The sequence below is a fragment of the Cupressus sempervirens genome, chromosome 4 (assembly GCF_028749045.1).
Source record: "Cupressus sempervirens isolate cs-2001-9-10 chromosome 4, ASM2874904v1, whole genome shotgun sequence".
NCBI classification, from domain to species: domain Eukaryota; kingdom Viridiplantae; phylum Streptophyta; class Pinopsida; order Cupressales; family Cupressaceae; genus Cupressus; species Cupressus sempervirens.
This window is the reverse complement of record NC_143121.1, coordinates 548,232,280-548,248,085: the sequence shown is the minus strand read 5'-3', so window position 1 is coordinate 548,248,085 and position 15,806 is coordinate 548,232,280. Positions and strand designations below refer to the sequence as shown.

General features: G+C 39.7%; 1 protein-coding gene across 4 annotated transcripts; it reads left to right on the top strand.

Annotated features, from left to right (window-relative positions):
* Positions 1-1,695: 1,695 nt before the first annotated feature.
* LOC149562356 (uncharacterized) lies at positions 1,696-10,457 on the top strand. Of its 4 annotated transcripts, none has more exons than XM_089825882.1 (15): positions 1,696-2,314; positions 2,463-2,785; positions 3,143-3,200; positions 3,313-3,491; positions 3,806-3,841; positions 3,964-4,267; positions 4,364-5,024; positions 5,115-5,175; positions 5,265-5,354; positions 5,619-5,898; positions 6,020-6,119; positions 6,235-6,328; positions 6,592-6,984; positions 7,141-9,601; positions 9,691-10,457. In XM_089825882.1, exons 1-15 carry the CDS (start codon positions 2,176-2,178, stop codon positions 10,098-10,100), a joined length of 5,589 nt encoding a protein of 1,862 aa, XP_089682008.1. In that variant the 5' UTR covers positions 1,696-2,175; the 3' UTR covers positions 10,101-10,457. The 4 variants fall into 4 exon arrangements, with proteins under 4 accessions (XP_089682008.1, XP_089682006.1, XP_089682007.1 ...); XM_089825880.1 differs by having other exon boundaries at positions 1,712-2,314; positions 3,806-3,847; XM_089825881.1 differs by having other exon boundaries at positions 2,031-2,314; positions 5,112-5,175.
* The last annotated feature ends 5,349 nt before the right edge of the window (positions 10,458-15,806 follow it).

Sequence of the window (15,806 nt, the reverse complement as noted above, 5' to 3'; positions counted from 1 at the left end):
TAGGAGTTTTTATGGGTCCATCTAATTATGGGTCTAGTAATAGGATTAGATTTATAGTCCATTATCTATCTACATACCCTTCTTATCTAATAATGGGTGCTAACTTTTTAGAATTAGATCAACCCATAACTTGTTTAGCTCTTGAGTGATTAGATCAAGGGTGAATGATTTTTTCTTACCTAGCCCCAAAGAGGTTTTCAAAGATAATATATCATGGGTTTGACTCCATGTTTTGTATATATTCTTGGCACCCACTACCATACTTGTGCCCTTGTAATCATTTTTTTTTTTTGAATAGGTGCTAAAGGATCAAGTGGGACAACATAGTCAAAAGAGACTGTGAGAGGTTCATAAGAATAAGACTTTTTCTCAAGTCTTATGTAGCATGACATTTTTGAGCGTACCTTGGATTTCACAAAATAAATGAACGATGAAAAATGAGTAAGATGAGATGGGACTAGAGAATATTATGCTACAAGATTTTTTATTCACATTAGATTCATAGAAATATGTATTTATTAAATCTAATATTACTATTAATATAATGTATTGCATTGCTTACATGTGACATGTCGTTTAAAAACACCATGTACCAATACTCAAACCTCTAGTCACATCTAGACTAATTTTAGCAATTTGACGATTTTGATACAATCCAACCAATTTTATGAAATATAGATTAAAAAAATTGAAAATTAATACTCAAACATTAAGTGTGTTATTATATAAGATCCGGGAGTAAAATAGAAGGGAGTTTGTTAGGGTGTGCAAAGCTGATTGCAAAGGAAGTTATAGTCATGGGCATTACCGCCACCAAAGACAATCATAAAAAGGCAGTCATGGTCATGAAAAAGCCATTGTACTATTTATTAAATCAGGAGGGCTAAGCGTAAATGCTAAATGGCCACTATTTATCAACCCAGTGTGACACTTTTACCATTGTGGAGAAATTCCCCATGTGGCGTAGAAGAAGGGAGCATGGATAATAATTATTCAAGTAGAGCTTGAATACTAATAAAAATTCTTGGACATACATGCTCAGCATTGGGGTAGGTGCATGAACGGGTGTTTTAATCAAAATGTTGTTGACGTGGAACAACAACAAAAAAATAATCCTTGTGAAATTTAAGCAGGCGGTGTGAGTTTCCGTAGGCCAGTCCTACTGTCTCAATCCTACACCTTGGATCCCATTGACCAGCTCAAGCCTTAGTACAGAAGAAACTTAAGCCCCTCACCCCATGTGACCAGGGGCCTATGTGTTGCCGACATTGAGGAAGAGGCAAAGTAGTTGAGGCGAATCTGGGTGATTTTGTGACTATTTTCCCGTGCAATCTGAAAAGCAGTTAAGCGGAGTAAAAAATGAGAAATATTAAAGAGAGAAGCCGTACCTAACAAGTAAGCAACAAAGCCTCCTTTGCCTCGGGTCCTCGGCACTTCGACCCGCCACCAATCGCTATATTCCACTCTCCGTAACCCACGTGGATGACACGTCAGATAGGCGGCAATCAGCCCAGAACCCGGCGAACGTCCCGACAAGTTGAATCTACGGTGGATCGGCCTGCCACATGGGAGAAGGAGATCTGCGCCGTGGAATGATGGGTATAGGAACAGACGGCAGAGATCAGTCAGGCATATGTGAGAAGGAATCTGGGCCGTGGGAGAAAGCTTTTGGGAGTGACACAAAGAGGCATGGTTAAAGGAAATTATATTTGTGTGCAGCACAGCAGGGAGAGGGAGAAAGAGGGAGGGAGGGTGATGTGATGCAGGTTTATTCGTAGAGGACGCGTGATTTGGGCAGAGCAGTCCATTTTTATTTTATTGCCTTGTATTGAATCCTCTGGATAGGCTTTCTGAATGAGCAGAGTTTGTTGTTGAATCCTCTGTATAGGCTTTTGGAATGAGCGGGATGCTCTGTTGTGCATGTTTCTTGAGCTTGTTGTCGCTCTGAATGCTATTGTGTCCTGCGTCATTTATTTGCAAGGGTTGGTTTTGGGAAAAGGAGAATCTTGTGCGGAGTGGAAGTGATCAGAACGGAGGAAGTGATGGATAATGCTTTTAGGCGCCCGAATTATGATAGGAACTGGAGGAAATGCGTGGGTTTTGGAAGTTGTAGTTTGGATTTGAGTAGAGTGGGGAAGTGATTGAGAAACTGTGGTTTTTTGTTTGAGATTTTCTATGGATAGAGGCAGAGAAAGTAGACGGGGGGGAGGAGGAGGGGGCGGGGGAGGGGGAGGGGGAGGAAGTGGTGCAGGGGCGGTATCTGGTCATGGGGCTTCACGTCGGAGGCCTAGAAGCGGGTTCAAGGATTCATCAGGTTGTAGGTTTTGATCTTCTAAGATCTCAGTTTTAGGCTGGTTTTGAATTTGGGTTGGGTGAATTTCAATCGTTTTCTTTGTATTGGTTCTGTATATGTTGTAATGTTGTTTTCGAATCTAATGGTTATTTTGTTGTTTCTGTAACAGTCTGCGAGGATGAGGAAGGATTGAACGAGTCTCACGATTCTACAAGGCTGCGGGAAAGATCTAGCAGCGCTATCAATAACAGTAATAATCATAAGAAGGAGAGAAGTAGTTTGTCTTCGAGCAAAAACAAGAGAAGGCGGCCTGGATTGTCTGAGCGCTTCCATGGCGGCGGAAGAGATAGGGAAAGGGATAGAGATAACGAGGAAGTAGATGAAAGTAGCGAAGAGAGTCCAGTGGAAGAGGAAGAGGACGATGACGACGAGCCTCCTCATCGCCTTCCCCCTAATTCCAGAAGGCCAACAAAGTTTATGTCCCAATGGAAGGTGAAGATCTCAGAGATTGGAAATGATCTGTCTGTCTGGGGAATTTTTGGATTTGTTTGGATGTGCATGATTGTTCTCTGGGTAGATATGAGTTGTATGGAGGGTCGGATTTGTATTTACTGTTGATGTTGTTGTTTGCTTCGTTTATGGGTTTGCTTGGGATTAACGAATCCTGCTGAATTTAACATATTTCTATGTTGATTTGGAGATTGATTGCTGAGGAAATGGGTTTGTGAGGTTTAGATCGGGCTTACGATATTCTTTATTATTGGTGGTGGTGGGGATTAGGATTTGGGCTCGGATTTGTCGAGGTCTGTATGTATTTTTTAATGATGCTATTGGCTAATGGTTTTGCAGGGCTCGGAAGAAACGATTGGTGGTGGTCTGGTTTCAGTCCCTCGGAAAGCTCGGTCAGGTATATAGTACTGCTAGCTGAAAGGAGGAGAGAGCGTAGCGAGAGGAAAAATGATTTGAATTCCGTATTTTTTTGGGTACATAATGAATTGAATTGCTTGTTTGATGTGCAGCATCTGTGAAGAGGCCACATGATTCGACATCATCGGCAGTATTGTTAACATCAGTAGGAGTCGGAGTCTCAGATGGTAGTGTACATCGACGCCAAAAGTCTCCGTCTCCTGGAGGGCCAAGTGTGGTTCCGGCCTCTCCGTCGTCTTCAAATGCATCAGTGAAGCCAGGGAGGAGAATGGTCCGTTTGCTTTCTATGGAGCTGTTCATTTTATTGCTTATTTCATTCAATCCTAGATGGATCCAAAATAGCATTTGCATTCTTCAGTTAGGCTGACTTTTTGTTGGTTTAACAGTCTTTATGAGTTTCTAATGCTTGCTAGGTATTTGTACATCTCTTCAGTGTGCTATGAATTCAAGATAATCTTTGTTGACCTGACCTATTTTTGGGTGGAGCGATTTTTTATATATTCGATGGCTGGGTAGTTTTGCACTTTTTGCGCAGCGGGATTGACACTTGATTAGTCTAATCTTAGTCTTTTCTTTCTTTTGCAGAAGCCAATTGGAACAAAGCCTCGACCGTCGAAAATGGTAAAGGTAATTGTGTTTGTGATAAATCTAAGCAAATGAGGAAAATGTTGTTTAATAAGTATTACGGTGTTTTTTTTTTTTTGGGGTTCCAGTTCTGAATGTTGTATGTTATATGAATGCAGATGTCCAGCTCAATTTCTGAACGGGAAGTAGAAGTTGCAGAGGTGTTGTTTGGATTGACAAGGCAATTCCATAATCATCACCCAGCAGGAGAAAGCTATGCATATTCAAATGCAATTGCATCCAAGCCTGATACTAAGGATTCTTCAAACGATGGATCAGTTCCTCCCATTTTCAAAGTCTCTTCCCCATTACCTGCTTCTTCAGTTGTTTCTTCTCCCCTTTCTACTACTATTTCTCCTCCGCCATCATCTGCAGCATTGTCATTACCACATCATTCCACCCCAGCTCCAACACCCCCGACAGGTACAGTCCTCATTTCTGTCATTATCATTCATTCTCCATTCTTTTTTACCCCTTTTCCGAAAGTTGATGATTAACAGGTGAAAACAATATGTGCAGCTCCCAAGAAGAAACGGCCTCGACCCGCAAAGCCGGAAGAAGCAAGCTCTGCTAGTGTGATGAGACCTCCGTCATCTGTCTCGGCTGCTTTGACAACGCCGAGTATTGCTTCCGAGGCCAGGAATGATATTGAGTCAGGCTATCAAAACGTCAAAATGGAAATTTCTTCTGTAAAGTCGGAGCCCGAGGCAGTTTTACCCGTTAGTAATCTCAAAGGAATATCGTCTGTGGCTGCTTCAACTTGTTCATCTTCAATTTCTGATGCGTTAATTGCTACCGAGAAGATAGCAGCCGCTAAATATGTAGACTTGAAATCAATTACAACTGAGAAGCTGGCGGAAACTAAAAATCCAGATCTGAGAATGTCAGCCGAGAAGATAGCAGATTGTCATAATCCCGATTTGAAGGCAATTCCAAATCACAAGGCAGGAGGAGCTAACAGTGCAGATGCTATGTTTGTGACAAACGAGAATGCGGTAGAAACTAAAGCGGTCGAAAGTCAGTCAGCTGAAAAGAGTCAAATTGATGCATCTGTAGATTTTAAGAAGTCAATGCCTGATGCCTCTGAAGATCAACCTGATCAAATTGTGAAGAAAGAACTTGATGTGCCTGATACTGATTTGCCCTCTTGTCCAGATGAAAAAATGGGGATTGCAAATATGTAAGATTAGACAATAGACCGTTTCAGATATTTCGTTGAAAGGCATTTGGTTTCTCCGTTATACTAAGTTTTTGGTTTTCGTTTTAGCAGGCCTACTCAAACTCCCAAAACTGAAAGCATTGTTGAGGAAAAGTTCAAGATTGATCTAATGGTGAAGTTTTTATTCAGTACACCTTTTTCTCTGTTTTTTCCTCTTTGTTAGGCTAATCCTGATTATCATATATTTGCTATTTGTTTCAGGCACCTCCCGAAAAGTCTTCTTTTGATACAGACGATGACAGCTTACCAGTTGCTGTCAGCTATGTTGCTACTGGAGTACCGGAAGGAACTGTAAGTTTCAATTGTATATGCATTATGTTACTGGATGATATGATGGTAGTGAAAGTACACGCTAAAAATCAATAAGCTTGCATTTCCTTAGTTGGATTGAAACTGCAAGTATAGACTTACATTCTTCTGGCTATAGAAAGGTTATAAATTACTGTAATAGGCAGGATAGTGCCTAGTTTAGAATTTTCAGATGAGAAAATATTAGTCATTACCTATTGGAAAGTTCTATACGCAGGTGACTAACTCAAGTGGTTTCGGTAACAGGGAGTTCCTGATATTTCAGAAGTTATGTCAATCACGGTAAAGGAAGAAAGGCAATCGAACAAGTCAGAAGAGGAGTTAAAGGTGGAAAAGACAGAAAAGAAATATGAAAAGAGAGAGGAGGGAGGAGAGAAAATCTTGGAGGAGCATGTAATAGAACAGAGTAAAATTGATTTGCAGTTGGGTGCAGGGAATTTGGAGGATGCTTCAAATAAATCCTTGCCACAGAAGCAAAGCAGAACACCTGTAAATGAGCTAAAAGTAGAGAAGGAAGAAAAATCTGGTTAGAGAATCTCCTATGCTTGCTTTTACTCGGTAATGCTGTATACTTCTGTGACTTTGCCCTTCATTCTTGCAACAACTGACTTGGACATTTTGGTGCTGGTTATTGTCTTTTGTTTCAGAAGGTCTGATGGGGTCGAATGCTTGTGGCTCTTCAACTGCAGTTACGTCAATGCCTATATCCATGACAGTTCCAGGCTGGCCGGGAGCCCTACCTCTTGGGTATAAGCATTTTTGATGACTTAATAATTGCTACTTTAATTGCATGATATCTATCATCCATTATTTGTATAGAAGCAATTTGTCTTTTCGTAAGGCTGAGCCAGTGCTTTTTCAGATATTTTGCACCAGCTGCTGCTAATTGGGCCGGTGCTTCATCGCTTCCAGGAGTTTTGCCTATCGAAGGGACCAATTCAACTCCAGCAATACAGGTATAACAAATAATTAGTGGTTGAAATGAGAATTCTTTCACAAGCTGGATATGGAAGTGATTATATTTAGGAAATCTTTTTTTTTTCCTGTTTTGAATCTTAACTAAGTATTTATCTATGTACTTGGTAATATTTAAATAATTAATAAAGATAGGGTGCCTTTTTGTAATGTAGCAATTGTTTCGTTTTTCTATGATTCAGAACTGGGTTTGATTATTCCAACCTGAGGCTTATAGAGTGTTTGGTTTGATTGAATGTGGCAGCCTCCCTATATTTTGCAGAAGTCTCGTCCATCCTGGAAGAGATGCGCTACTCATTCATACATAGCTCATTTTATTGAATGCCAACTACGGATGAATCGCCATCCTTTCTGGCCTTCTGCCAATTTCTTTACCTCTAGACAATACAATTTGAATGCACCTTTGCCACCTTCTTCAGAAATTATCAATTTGGGCAGTTCAGTATCGGGGACTGTTTCTGCCGCAAGTGCTGGAAATAATGTATCTGTCAGCCGTGGCTTGGACTCTATGGAGGACAAAAGCATCGGATTGACTTCTTTGAGTTCTAAGGAAAAGAGTTCCAACTATGTGGATTCTAGAAGGAAGCAAACGTCACATCACCAGGCAACCCAGCAGATAAGTTCCACATTTATGCAGGTATAAGTTATTCTTGATATATTGGCGTTCCTTTTCATTTTTCCTTGCTTGAATTGTATTGCAGCGTTGCTGTTCCCTACCTTTCTATTTTGCTAAACATTGTTTGTACTAACCGGTTCTGTCTGGGCATGGTTTTTTGCTTTGTCTGTTTCATAGTCTGGACCTGTAGGGGGAAACTCTAGCACTGCTGGAAGCTCTGGTAATGTTGGCTCCTTAGTGAAGAATGGCAGCACAGCAGTAGAAGCTGTTCCAAGTTCTGTGGCCGGTCCAGCAAATGGCAACCTAGCAGGCATGAGTGCAGATGCTCAATTCGTGACTATGTTACCAAATGGCTATTCCTTCGCTATTCAACATTTTGGAACACCTTATGGCGGAGCTTCCAATCACATTGCACAACAACAGGCACAATTTTTTAACACTCCCAGTTATGCAACACAGTTATTGCATCCTCCTCAATCTCAGTCACAGCGGCAGGGTACACAAAATCCAAGTACATCCAGTGGTTCATCATCATCTCAACAGCACAAACAACAATTTCAAGGTTCACGGAATTTTTCAACTTCACAAAAGCAGCAGCAGCAGGGAACACCATCACCATCTCCGTCAAATTCTCAGCCGCATCACCATATGCCTATGACACAGGCTCGTCATATTGATCGGGAGGCCAACAATGAAGGAGATAGTCCCTCAACTGCTGATAGCAGACTTCCAGTATCTCAAAAGGCTTTCTATAGCCCAGGGTCACCAACCAACTCAAATTACAGTGCCACCCCCACATCTTTACTTGCTCCAGGTCTGCCAATACAAACTCCAGATTTAGCTCTATTCCCGCATTCAGGAGGAAAGCATAATGGGAAGCAGCAGCAGCTGACATTACCACAAACTCAATATCAGGTAGCTTCAGGATATAACTTACAGCAGCTCAGTCGATCTCAGGTTCAGGCATTTCAAGCAATGAACCAAAATTCTAGTATTTTATGTGTTCCTCCTATGGCACAAGGCCATGCAATGATAACAGACCCTGCAAGGCAACAATTTCAAATGCAGGCTCAACAACATGCAGTTCAGCCTGGTGGTGCACATTCACAGCATTCTGGGCAAATGCAGAGAACTCAAACCATTAGTACTGGTGATGGGAGAAATAGTATTGATTCAATGAGCAGTGCTAGTGGTAGGGGGTGCGATGATGAACGGAAATCATCCATGAAGGGTGGAATTGGTCATTCACTGCATTTTCCGAGATTTGAGACTGAGAATTCCACTAACATGCAGGGATCCCCAACAGATGGCGGCCTTCCTGCGTCTCTTGTTACAAATAACATTGACAGTATGAACAGAACACTAAATGCAATTCCTTCTGCTGGAAATGGAAGCCGAAATTCTCGTCCCACTAGCAGTTCTTCGCAAGGCAGTCCCCATCTTTCCTCTACTCAACAGTTGAACCAGAATACAAAGCAAGCTGCAAGCCGTATAAAATCCATGCCTAGCCCAAATGTACTACCATCAGTAACTTCAGCACAGATCGCAATGCCTAGTTATGGAGGAGATCGAACACCACCAACTGCCAATCTCAGCAAGTTTCCAGCATCTATGCCCTATCAAGGCCAAAATATGAAGCAGGGACAACAGTCACCTCAGTGGAAGATGTCTCCAAGAACGGCTATTCCTCCAACTATGCCTGGTGCTGTTGGTGCTTCATCACAAGCCATTCATGCTGCGGAAATGAGAAGTTCCCCTCAGCAAGGAAGGAACCAGCATAGCAATACAAATACAGGGGCTAGTGCAGTTTGCTCAACTCAAGCTTCATTTGTTACAAACTCAAAGAATTCGGGACAAACATCAACGAATCCAAAGTTGCCCTCATCAACTGCTGTGGTTGGATCAATTCCAATGTCTTCGTCCTCTCCAGTTTCGAAGTCTGTGGGAAGTCCTGCATCAAGGAGCCCAACGAGGAGCAAAGGATCTGTCTCACAGCAGAAATCTGCAGTTTCCACCTCTAACAAGAAGTCCTCGCCTGTTGGAGGTAGAAATATGCAATCTGTTTTGGGGCCTTCAAGTGCATCTCAAAGCTCATCAGGAAAATCTGTACAACAGCAATATCAGCAACAATCAATCTCTGCAATGGCATCTGGGCAACCAGTTAAACTAATGAACAATCTTAACCAATCTCATTGCAATCAGCAGCCGCATATTTTTCCACCACCTCAGTATCTGCCACAACAGGCAGTGCAACAATCCCAGCATTCTGCTCAAACTGCTCATCAAGTGACAGGATTTCATCAGAAACCGCAATTGCCTGGATCAAATTCTCCACAACCAGCTTTCAACACTGCTCATCTGCGTCAACAAGTAGGCCAACAGCAGCAAATGCAATTGCCTTCATCAGCCTCATCTACTTCCAATATGTTTTCTCTTGTACCTTTGACAATGAGTGGTACCTCTGGTGGCTCTTCAAAAGCCAATCCCAGTGGATCACTTGGAGGGAATAGTAAAGGAAATATGATTCTACATGCACAGTGTAGTGGTCAACAGCAAGTAGGGAACACGCGTGCAATGCTGGCTTCTCCATATATGCAGGCTATGTCATCAAAGCCTTCAGATCAAAGAGTTGTGGCAGGTGAAAATCTTAAATTGGATTAAGTAATTCAATAAGTTATGGATACCATCTTCCTATCGAGTACTGACTGCTGCACTAATTTTGTGTAGATGTCTTGAATCAAGAACCAATCAATGGAAATCGAATGCTACAGAACTCAGCTAATTTATCTGGTCAGAACAGAAGTCCTTTCAACACATCTCCTCACACAGCTTCCATTCATTTGCCTCCAGGAAGCCTCAAAAAATCAGGAAGCACTGTAGCAGAAAACTTGAACTCAGGTGGCCTTAGCCTGTCTATGGCACCATCCTCTAACATTCGAACTAATACTGGACCAACAGGCAGTGGAAGTGTTGGGCAAAATCCAAAAGCCTCTGCTGTTAGTTCAGCTGCTATGCATTCAAATCAAATGCCTCCAATGTCTATCCACCAGCCCCCAGTTCCCTTAGTTGGAGCACCTACAACAAGTGCTTCACCTGGATTACATGGGCAAACAGCAGCAAGTGTGGTGCACCCATAATGCAACATCCATATCACAGTTTTGAATCAGTGAGAACCTGCAGCATCAAATTATGTTCTTGGCAGCAGCAGCTGAAGATTTTGTGCATGGCCAGACATCTGTTGAAGTGCCACGAGTCTACAATATTTTTATTCTACATCAACAAAGTGTAAAATTGACTTAAAAGTACAACACTTTCTGTGCACCTTGCTTGGACTCTAGAAAGCTGTTCTGCCAAATGGTTGAAATCTGTTCATTCATATGCAAGAACCTTTGCTTCTATCATTTTTGTAATATAGCATCTGCTTCAAGTGTACCAATCCAGCCCTCTATTGAATGTAACAAATCCATAAATACATTTTCAACATTTCTGTTGTACCGATTCCTTTTTTCCTTAAGATGGGAATATATGTTGCATAGATAACAAATGGTTATTAAAATTTTAGGGTCACTGACTCAGCGAAGGCCAGGGTTTCCATTAGAACCTGGATTTCTGAAATTTGGTGCTGCTTTTGTATATTTACACTTACAGGGATCCTCTGTAGCACATTTAAAAAAAATATTTTTCTTGAAATCTATTTGGTGTGGTTCTGATCAATGCTATGTGTCTGGTTGCAGTTGGATTTACTAATATATTGCAATTGCCGGCACTGTGATAATTTAGTAAAATTTCAAAAGCATACCTTATTTAAGAAGTTTTCTGAATCATTACTATGAGTTTGTTGCATTACATCCTTGCCCAGCTGCACTTCTACTGTATAAAAAGATAACATATGGGTAGATTTTCCTTCAACAAACTCATTGTCTTCAGGATCAGTGTCTTTAATTAAAATATTCAATAGGATTTAAGACATAGTGGGTAACCAAACGTTTTTTGCTTTCTATTTCTGGGAAATAGCATATTGACACTCAAGATATGGTTACAATTGGCTTCGGCTGACAATAGTAACAAAGTTATTTTTGGCCAAGTTGGAAATGCTTCAGTGTCTTTTGGTGTGCAGTGTTAACTATTGGCTCCATTGGGGGGGGGGGGGGGGTTAGCTAATCTAGAAGAAATATAGGATCGATGATGGTGATTCCCTGTATTAAGTTGCACATAGGATCCTCCAAGTTGGAAATGCTTCAGTGTCTTTAGGTGCGCAGTGTTAACTAGACGTTCCATTGGGGGGGTTAGCTAATCTAGAAGAAATATAGGATCAATGATGGTTATTCCTTGTATTAAGTTGCACACAGGATCCTCCAATTTTCAATTGATTGATTGCAACAAATAAAATATTGCTCTTTCTATGTATTCAAACAAGGAATTTAGTTGAACCAACCAAGAAATGTATTCAAGAAACACTTGTGTCCTGCTTCAAATTCCAAGAGAACTCAACCAATGCTGTTCCTGCTTGGGTAGACAGCCCCTTTCACGTCCTCCCTTGCCTCTCTAATTAAGTGAATACTCGCAGAAGTTGCCTATCATGAGAAATGGAGCCATGGGGATTACATTACTGCCTTAAAATTCAATAATAAACTAGGTGTACCAACTATTCATATATCTGCTATTGATACAGATTTGAGAATGGTCCTTACTATCAAGATAATTCAAATGGAGATTGGATGGGAACATTGATTATGAAGAAAACGCCTGACCGAATCAACTCAGAGCAGCAACCTGATAAGGCACAAGGAAATGCAAGGCCTAACTGATTTGATAGCATTGTGGAAGCATTCGGGCCTATTCAAGCTTCTTACGAGGAATCAACTCAGAGCTATTCAAGAAGACAGCATTTTGGAAGATATCAAACTTAAAACACCTAAAGGAGTCAACCAAAGCCATTCAGAACTGATTTGATACCAAAGAAAAGAGAATCAAAGAATTACCTTGCATGAAACTCCAACTAAATGCTTTTCGTACCGAACACCAATGCTGCAGAACTGTAAAATAAATAACTAGATGAAGAATTTTCAAGCGAAAAGACAAAGCTAAGCCCAAACTTAAGCCTTGATCGTCCTTCAGAACCCACGTATGGGTTGGCATGGATTCAAAAGAATTATTTTTGTAGTTCTTTGTGACAGTGCATGATGGTAGCTCTAGAATATTAATTATGTCAGGCTAAGACTAGCACACAGGACATTGCAATATTTGAACATATTTAAATGACCAGTGATGCCTACGATTATGGTAGAATTGTCAGTGGATATGTTTAACATCTCCAAAGTAGGTTTTTCTTTATGTGTAGAACCCAATACTTCATCGTTGGGCATGACTATTTTTGATGTTTAGATTTTGATATTGTTGTAACCCTATTCTGATAACATACAAAATGTTGAAACTTGAAAGGAATTTGGAAGTTTTTGGAATCCAAAGTCGGCGCTTTGTTAGTTGTATCTGAATTTGTCAAGAAGTCGAGCCCTTCGACGAAGCTGTGAATGATTTAGAGTATCTCAATAATCATTAAACCTTGTCCAAAAACTATTTTTCCCAAATTTTTAGCAAATTAAATCTGAAGCCTTTTGTAGTCCCTTTTTAATCAAAAGCATAAAGCGAATATGGCCAGAACAATGTATCTGCACTCCGGCTTTCTGGAAACAGGATTGGATAATAATGCAAGGAGGTTTGGCGTCAAGACCTAAACCAAAATTTTCACTAATTTAGAGCTTTGGATTTACAAGGCGAAGATAATTGTTTTGAGCATCACTTCAAACAACGTGTAGATTTCTCTCATTTGTTTGGCGCTTACCAAGTACAACTTCATTAAGATGAAACAAGGTTCATTAGAACGAGCAATCATAACTAGATCGAGGTAAAAGACAAAGTTGCTTGGAAGCTATTGATTGACGGTTTCATCAGCAGACTTATTAATTTGCATAGGTACACTGCCATAAGGGGCTGGGGGACAGCGGAATGGGGTACAAGTTTCTAGAATGGGGACAGAGTGGCCTTAAATTGGGGATGGTTGGGGGTCGGTCGGGGAAGGTGGCGGGGAACCGGCAGTTGGTTGTGTATACTATACATATGGTACTTAAAATGCTAGTTATGATAAGATGCATTGTAATATAAGATATAAAGATGTAAAAGAGTATATATTTGAACATTGCATTGAATTAGAACATCGAACATAAATAGTTAAACACCGAGAAATCCCCTATCCTTGGTGGAGGTGGCAGAATCTGGTGGCGCCACTGGGAACGGGGAAATGGAGTCCCCAAGTCTCCGGAACATGGGGCAAAAACAGGGGGGGCATGTCACTATGTTAATTTGTTATAAGCATGATCCAAAGTGTTGACTAAAAAATATGTATACAATCAAGATCCATAAGCATATAACAAAATTATTATGCTGCTACTGATTGTTGCATTTTAGGATGAGCATAATAGTTGTTGATGGTTGATTTCTAAAATTATAAGGTATATAAGTGGCCTAAAATGTGATTTAACAGTAAATTGGAGACAATATAAAATGTATGTCAATAAAAAGGCGTCCTGTGAAGTTGCTCTAATTTATGCAACAAACCATGTTATTCTTTTCAATATCTGGAAAGTCTTTATGCAAGTCGCTTTGTAAATTCCCCTCTTCTTGTTGCAGCTTTGAAAATATTGGACTAATGTACCAATGCCATGTAGGCAGATATGAAAATAATGTAGACAATTTGGTTTGACGTTATTTGAATTATAGTCTTAATGCTGTGTGGAAATAATGTAATCTTTAACTAGGATGATCTACAGTACTGATGGAAAATCACCGTGCAACAAAAGTTCTCCTGGGGGTTTTGTGCACGCCTTTGCCATGTGTCTCTTGGCAACAATCCTCATCTCCACTTCAATACTGGTCCTTATCTTCTCTACTTAAAGCTTTTATTTGACTGTTTACGGTTCAATCATTTTATTTTTGCTTTTAAAATTATCCTAGAGTTTTAGAAATCAGAAATATGCCTTGTATCCATGAAACTTTAGGGGAGTTTCCATCTGTGTTTATTTTTTGCCATTAAACCTCTTGGAGATTAAATTGCACTCATTAAAGAGATTTACAATGTGGCATAACCCAGGAATTAAGGCTTTTATTCCTCCATCAAATGTAGCTATTCTCTTGTTTGCTCCCCTGGTTCCTGCAATATCAGTCTCTGTAAGTAGCAAGGCTTTACATGAATTAGCTACATTTGCAATAAACATTTTTAGTCATTCCTCCTTATGTAACACAAGGATTTGCATTGAAACAATGAAATAAATCATCATGAACGATAAAAAACTGAATTTGGTCTTCATTTACTCCTTTTTTAGGTGATGGCTCTATTTGTGCCTCTTTTTATCCGATTTTGCTATATAGGCATTTTCTACTGGCAACCAAAAGCGAACACAATGTTGAAAACTTATTATACATAACCAGAATCTATCATTGGCCAATTTAGTTGAAGTAAGCACACATCAATTTTCATTTCGGATGGGTTAAATTCCATTAATCCCACTAGGGCTTGTGTTGCAGTCGAATCACCTGATACTTTTTCATTCGTTTAGAGTATTGAGATTCAAATCAAATGGACATGAGGAATATTTTTGCAAAAAGGTTACTTGTAGGAATTATTGACGAATTCATGAGTTTCACATAGCAAAACGAAAACACATCTCAGAATCACAGGCAGATGCAAGCAACAAGATTGTCTCAAACCATCAGAAATGTTTTCACTGGTGCTTCGGGTTAAAAAGGAAAGGGTTCAGGGCACCACAGATTCCACGCATTAATATCTTGTGAAACAAGTGGAATCAGATAGAATAGGTTAGAGTCGATGTGTCGAAAATATAAGTTTAATAAACTGAGATGATTCTGAAAATCTGATGGCTTGTTACTAAGGGTTTTCAACTTTTCACAATCTATTGACATCCTAGACTTCTTTCATTATATAAGCTTAAAACTAATTGGATGCTTAAAACTTATATCATCTATGTATAAACATTGTTTTGCAGCTTCCGAGGAAAAGAGAGATTTCACCATGAATTTATCTTTTAAGTAAAACAGAGGTAACTTACATCTATAATAAGTTTGCAGAGTGTAATTTTACAAACAATTTACAAATTATCAGTCAAAATTTGTGAATATGTGAAGATTTTTTATCATTAATATTTGAGATTGCACTCTATGATTCTACTCTATTTTCTTACTTGCTTCATATACCTTGATGGATCGTGAGTGTGGTCTGAAACATTAACTATAAAAATCTTTATATGCTAATATTCAGAAACACTTACATTTATGAATTGTGGCAATTTGATATCTCTGGAACATCTATAATAAGAATATTTACAACAAAAATTTAGAATACAGTGAGGTGCTGTAGCAAATGATTAGTGAGTACTTTTCTAGATGACAGCACGATGATCTTCTCTTCGAATGGCCTTGCAGAAAAAATGATCTAGTTTCCTGATTGGGTTGAACCAAATATAGAAAAATAAAATATCATCAGGCCATTTGTGAGGTTTGAGTATTATTATAGTGGAGTTTCAATGGGCTGTTACTAATATTTAGACTAGTTTAACCAGCACATATTAACAACTCTTAGATTAGAAGAGTTAAATAGTTAAAGTTAATTAATTTAAAGTTAATTTGTTCTCTGGTGTGTGATGTTTAAGAATTGCCTAATTATTTCTCTAGTGCCAAACTGTCAAATTGTAAATTTTTGAAATTTAGAATCCATACCCAGAAATGCGGAACAGCCATTTTTAAAATGGAAGAATGCAAGGTGTTACTTC

Bases quoted from the DNA above. Each gene is read 5' to 3' on its own strand.
- LOC149562356 (XM_089825879.1), top strand. From the start codon at position 2,176: ATGGATAGAGGCAGAGAAAGTAGACGGGGGGGAGGAGGAGGGGGCGGG. The intron at 2,315-2,462 runs GTTGTAGGTTTT...TTTCTGTAACAG, and splicing joins CGGGTTCAAGGATTCATCAG to TCTGCGAGGATGAGGAAGGA. The intron at 5,176-5,264 runs GTGAAGTTTTTA...TATTTGTTTCAG, and splicing joins AGTTCAAGATTGATCTAATG to GCACCTCCCGAAAAGTCTTC.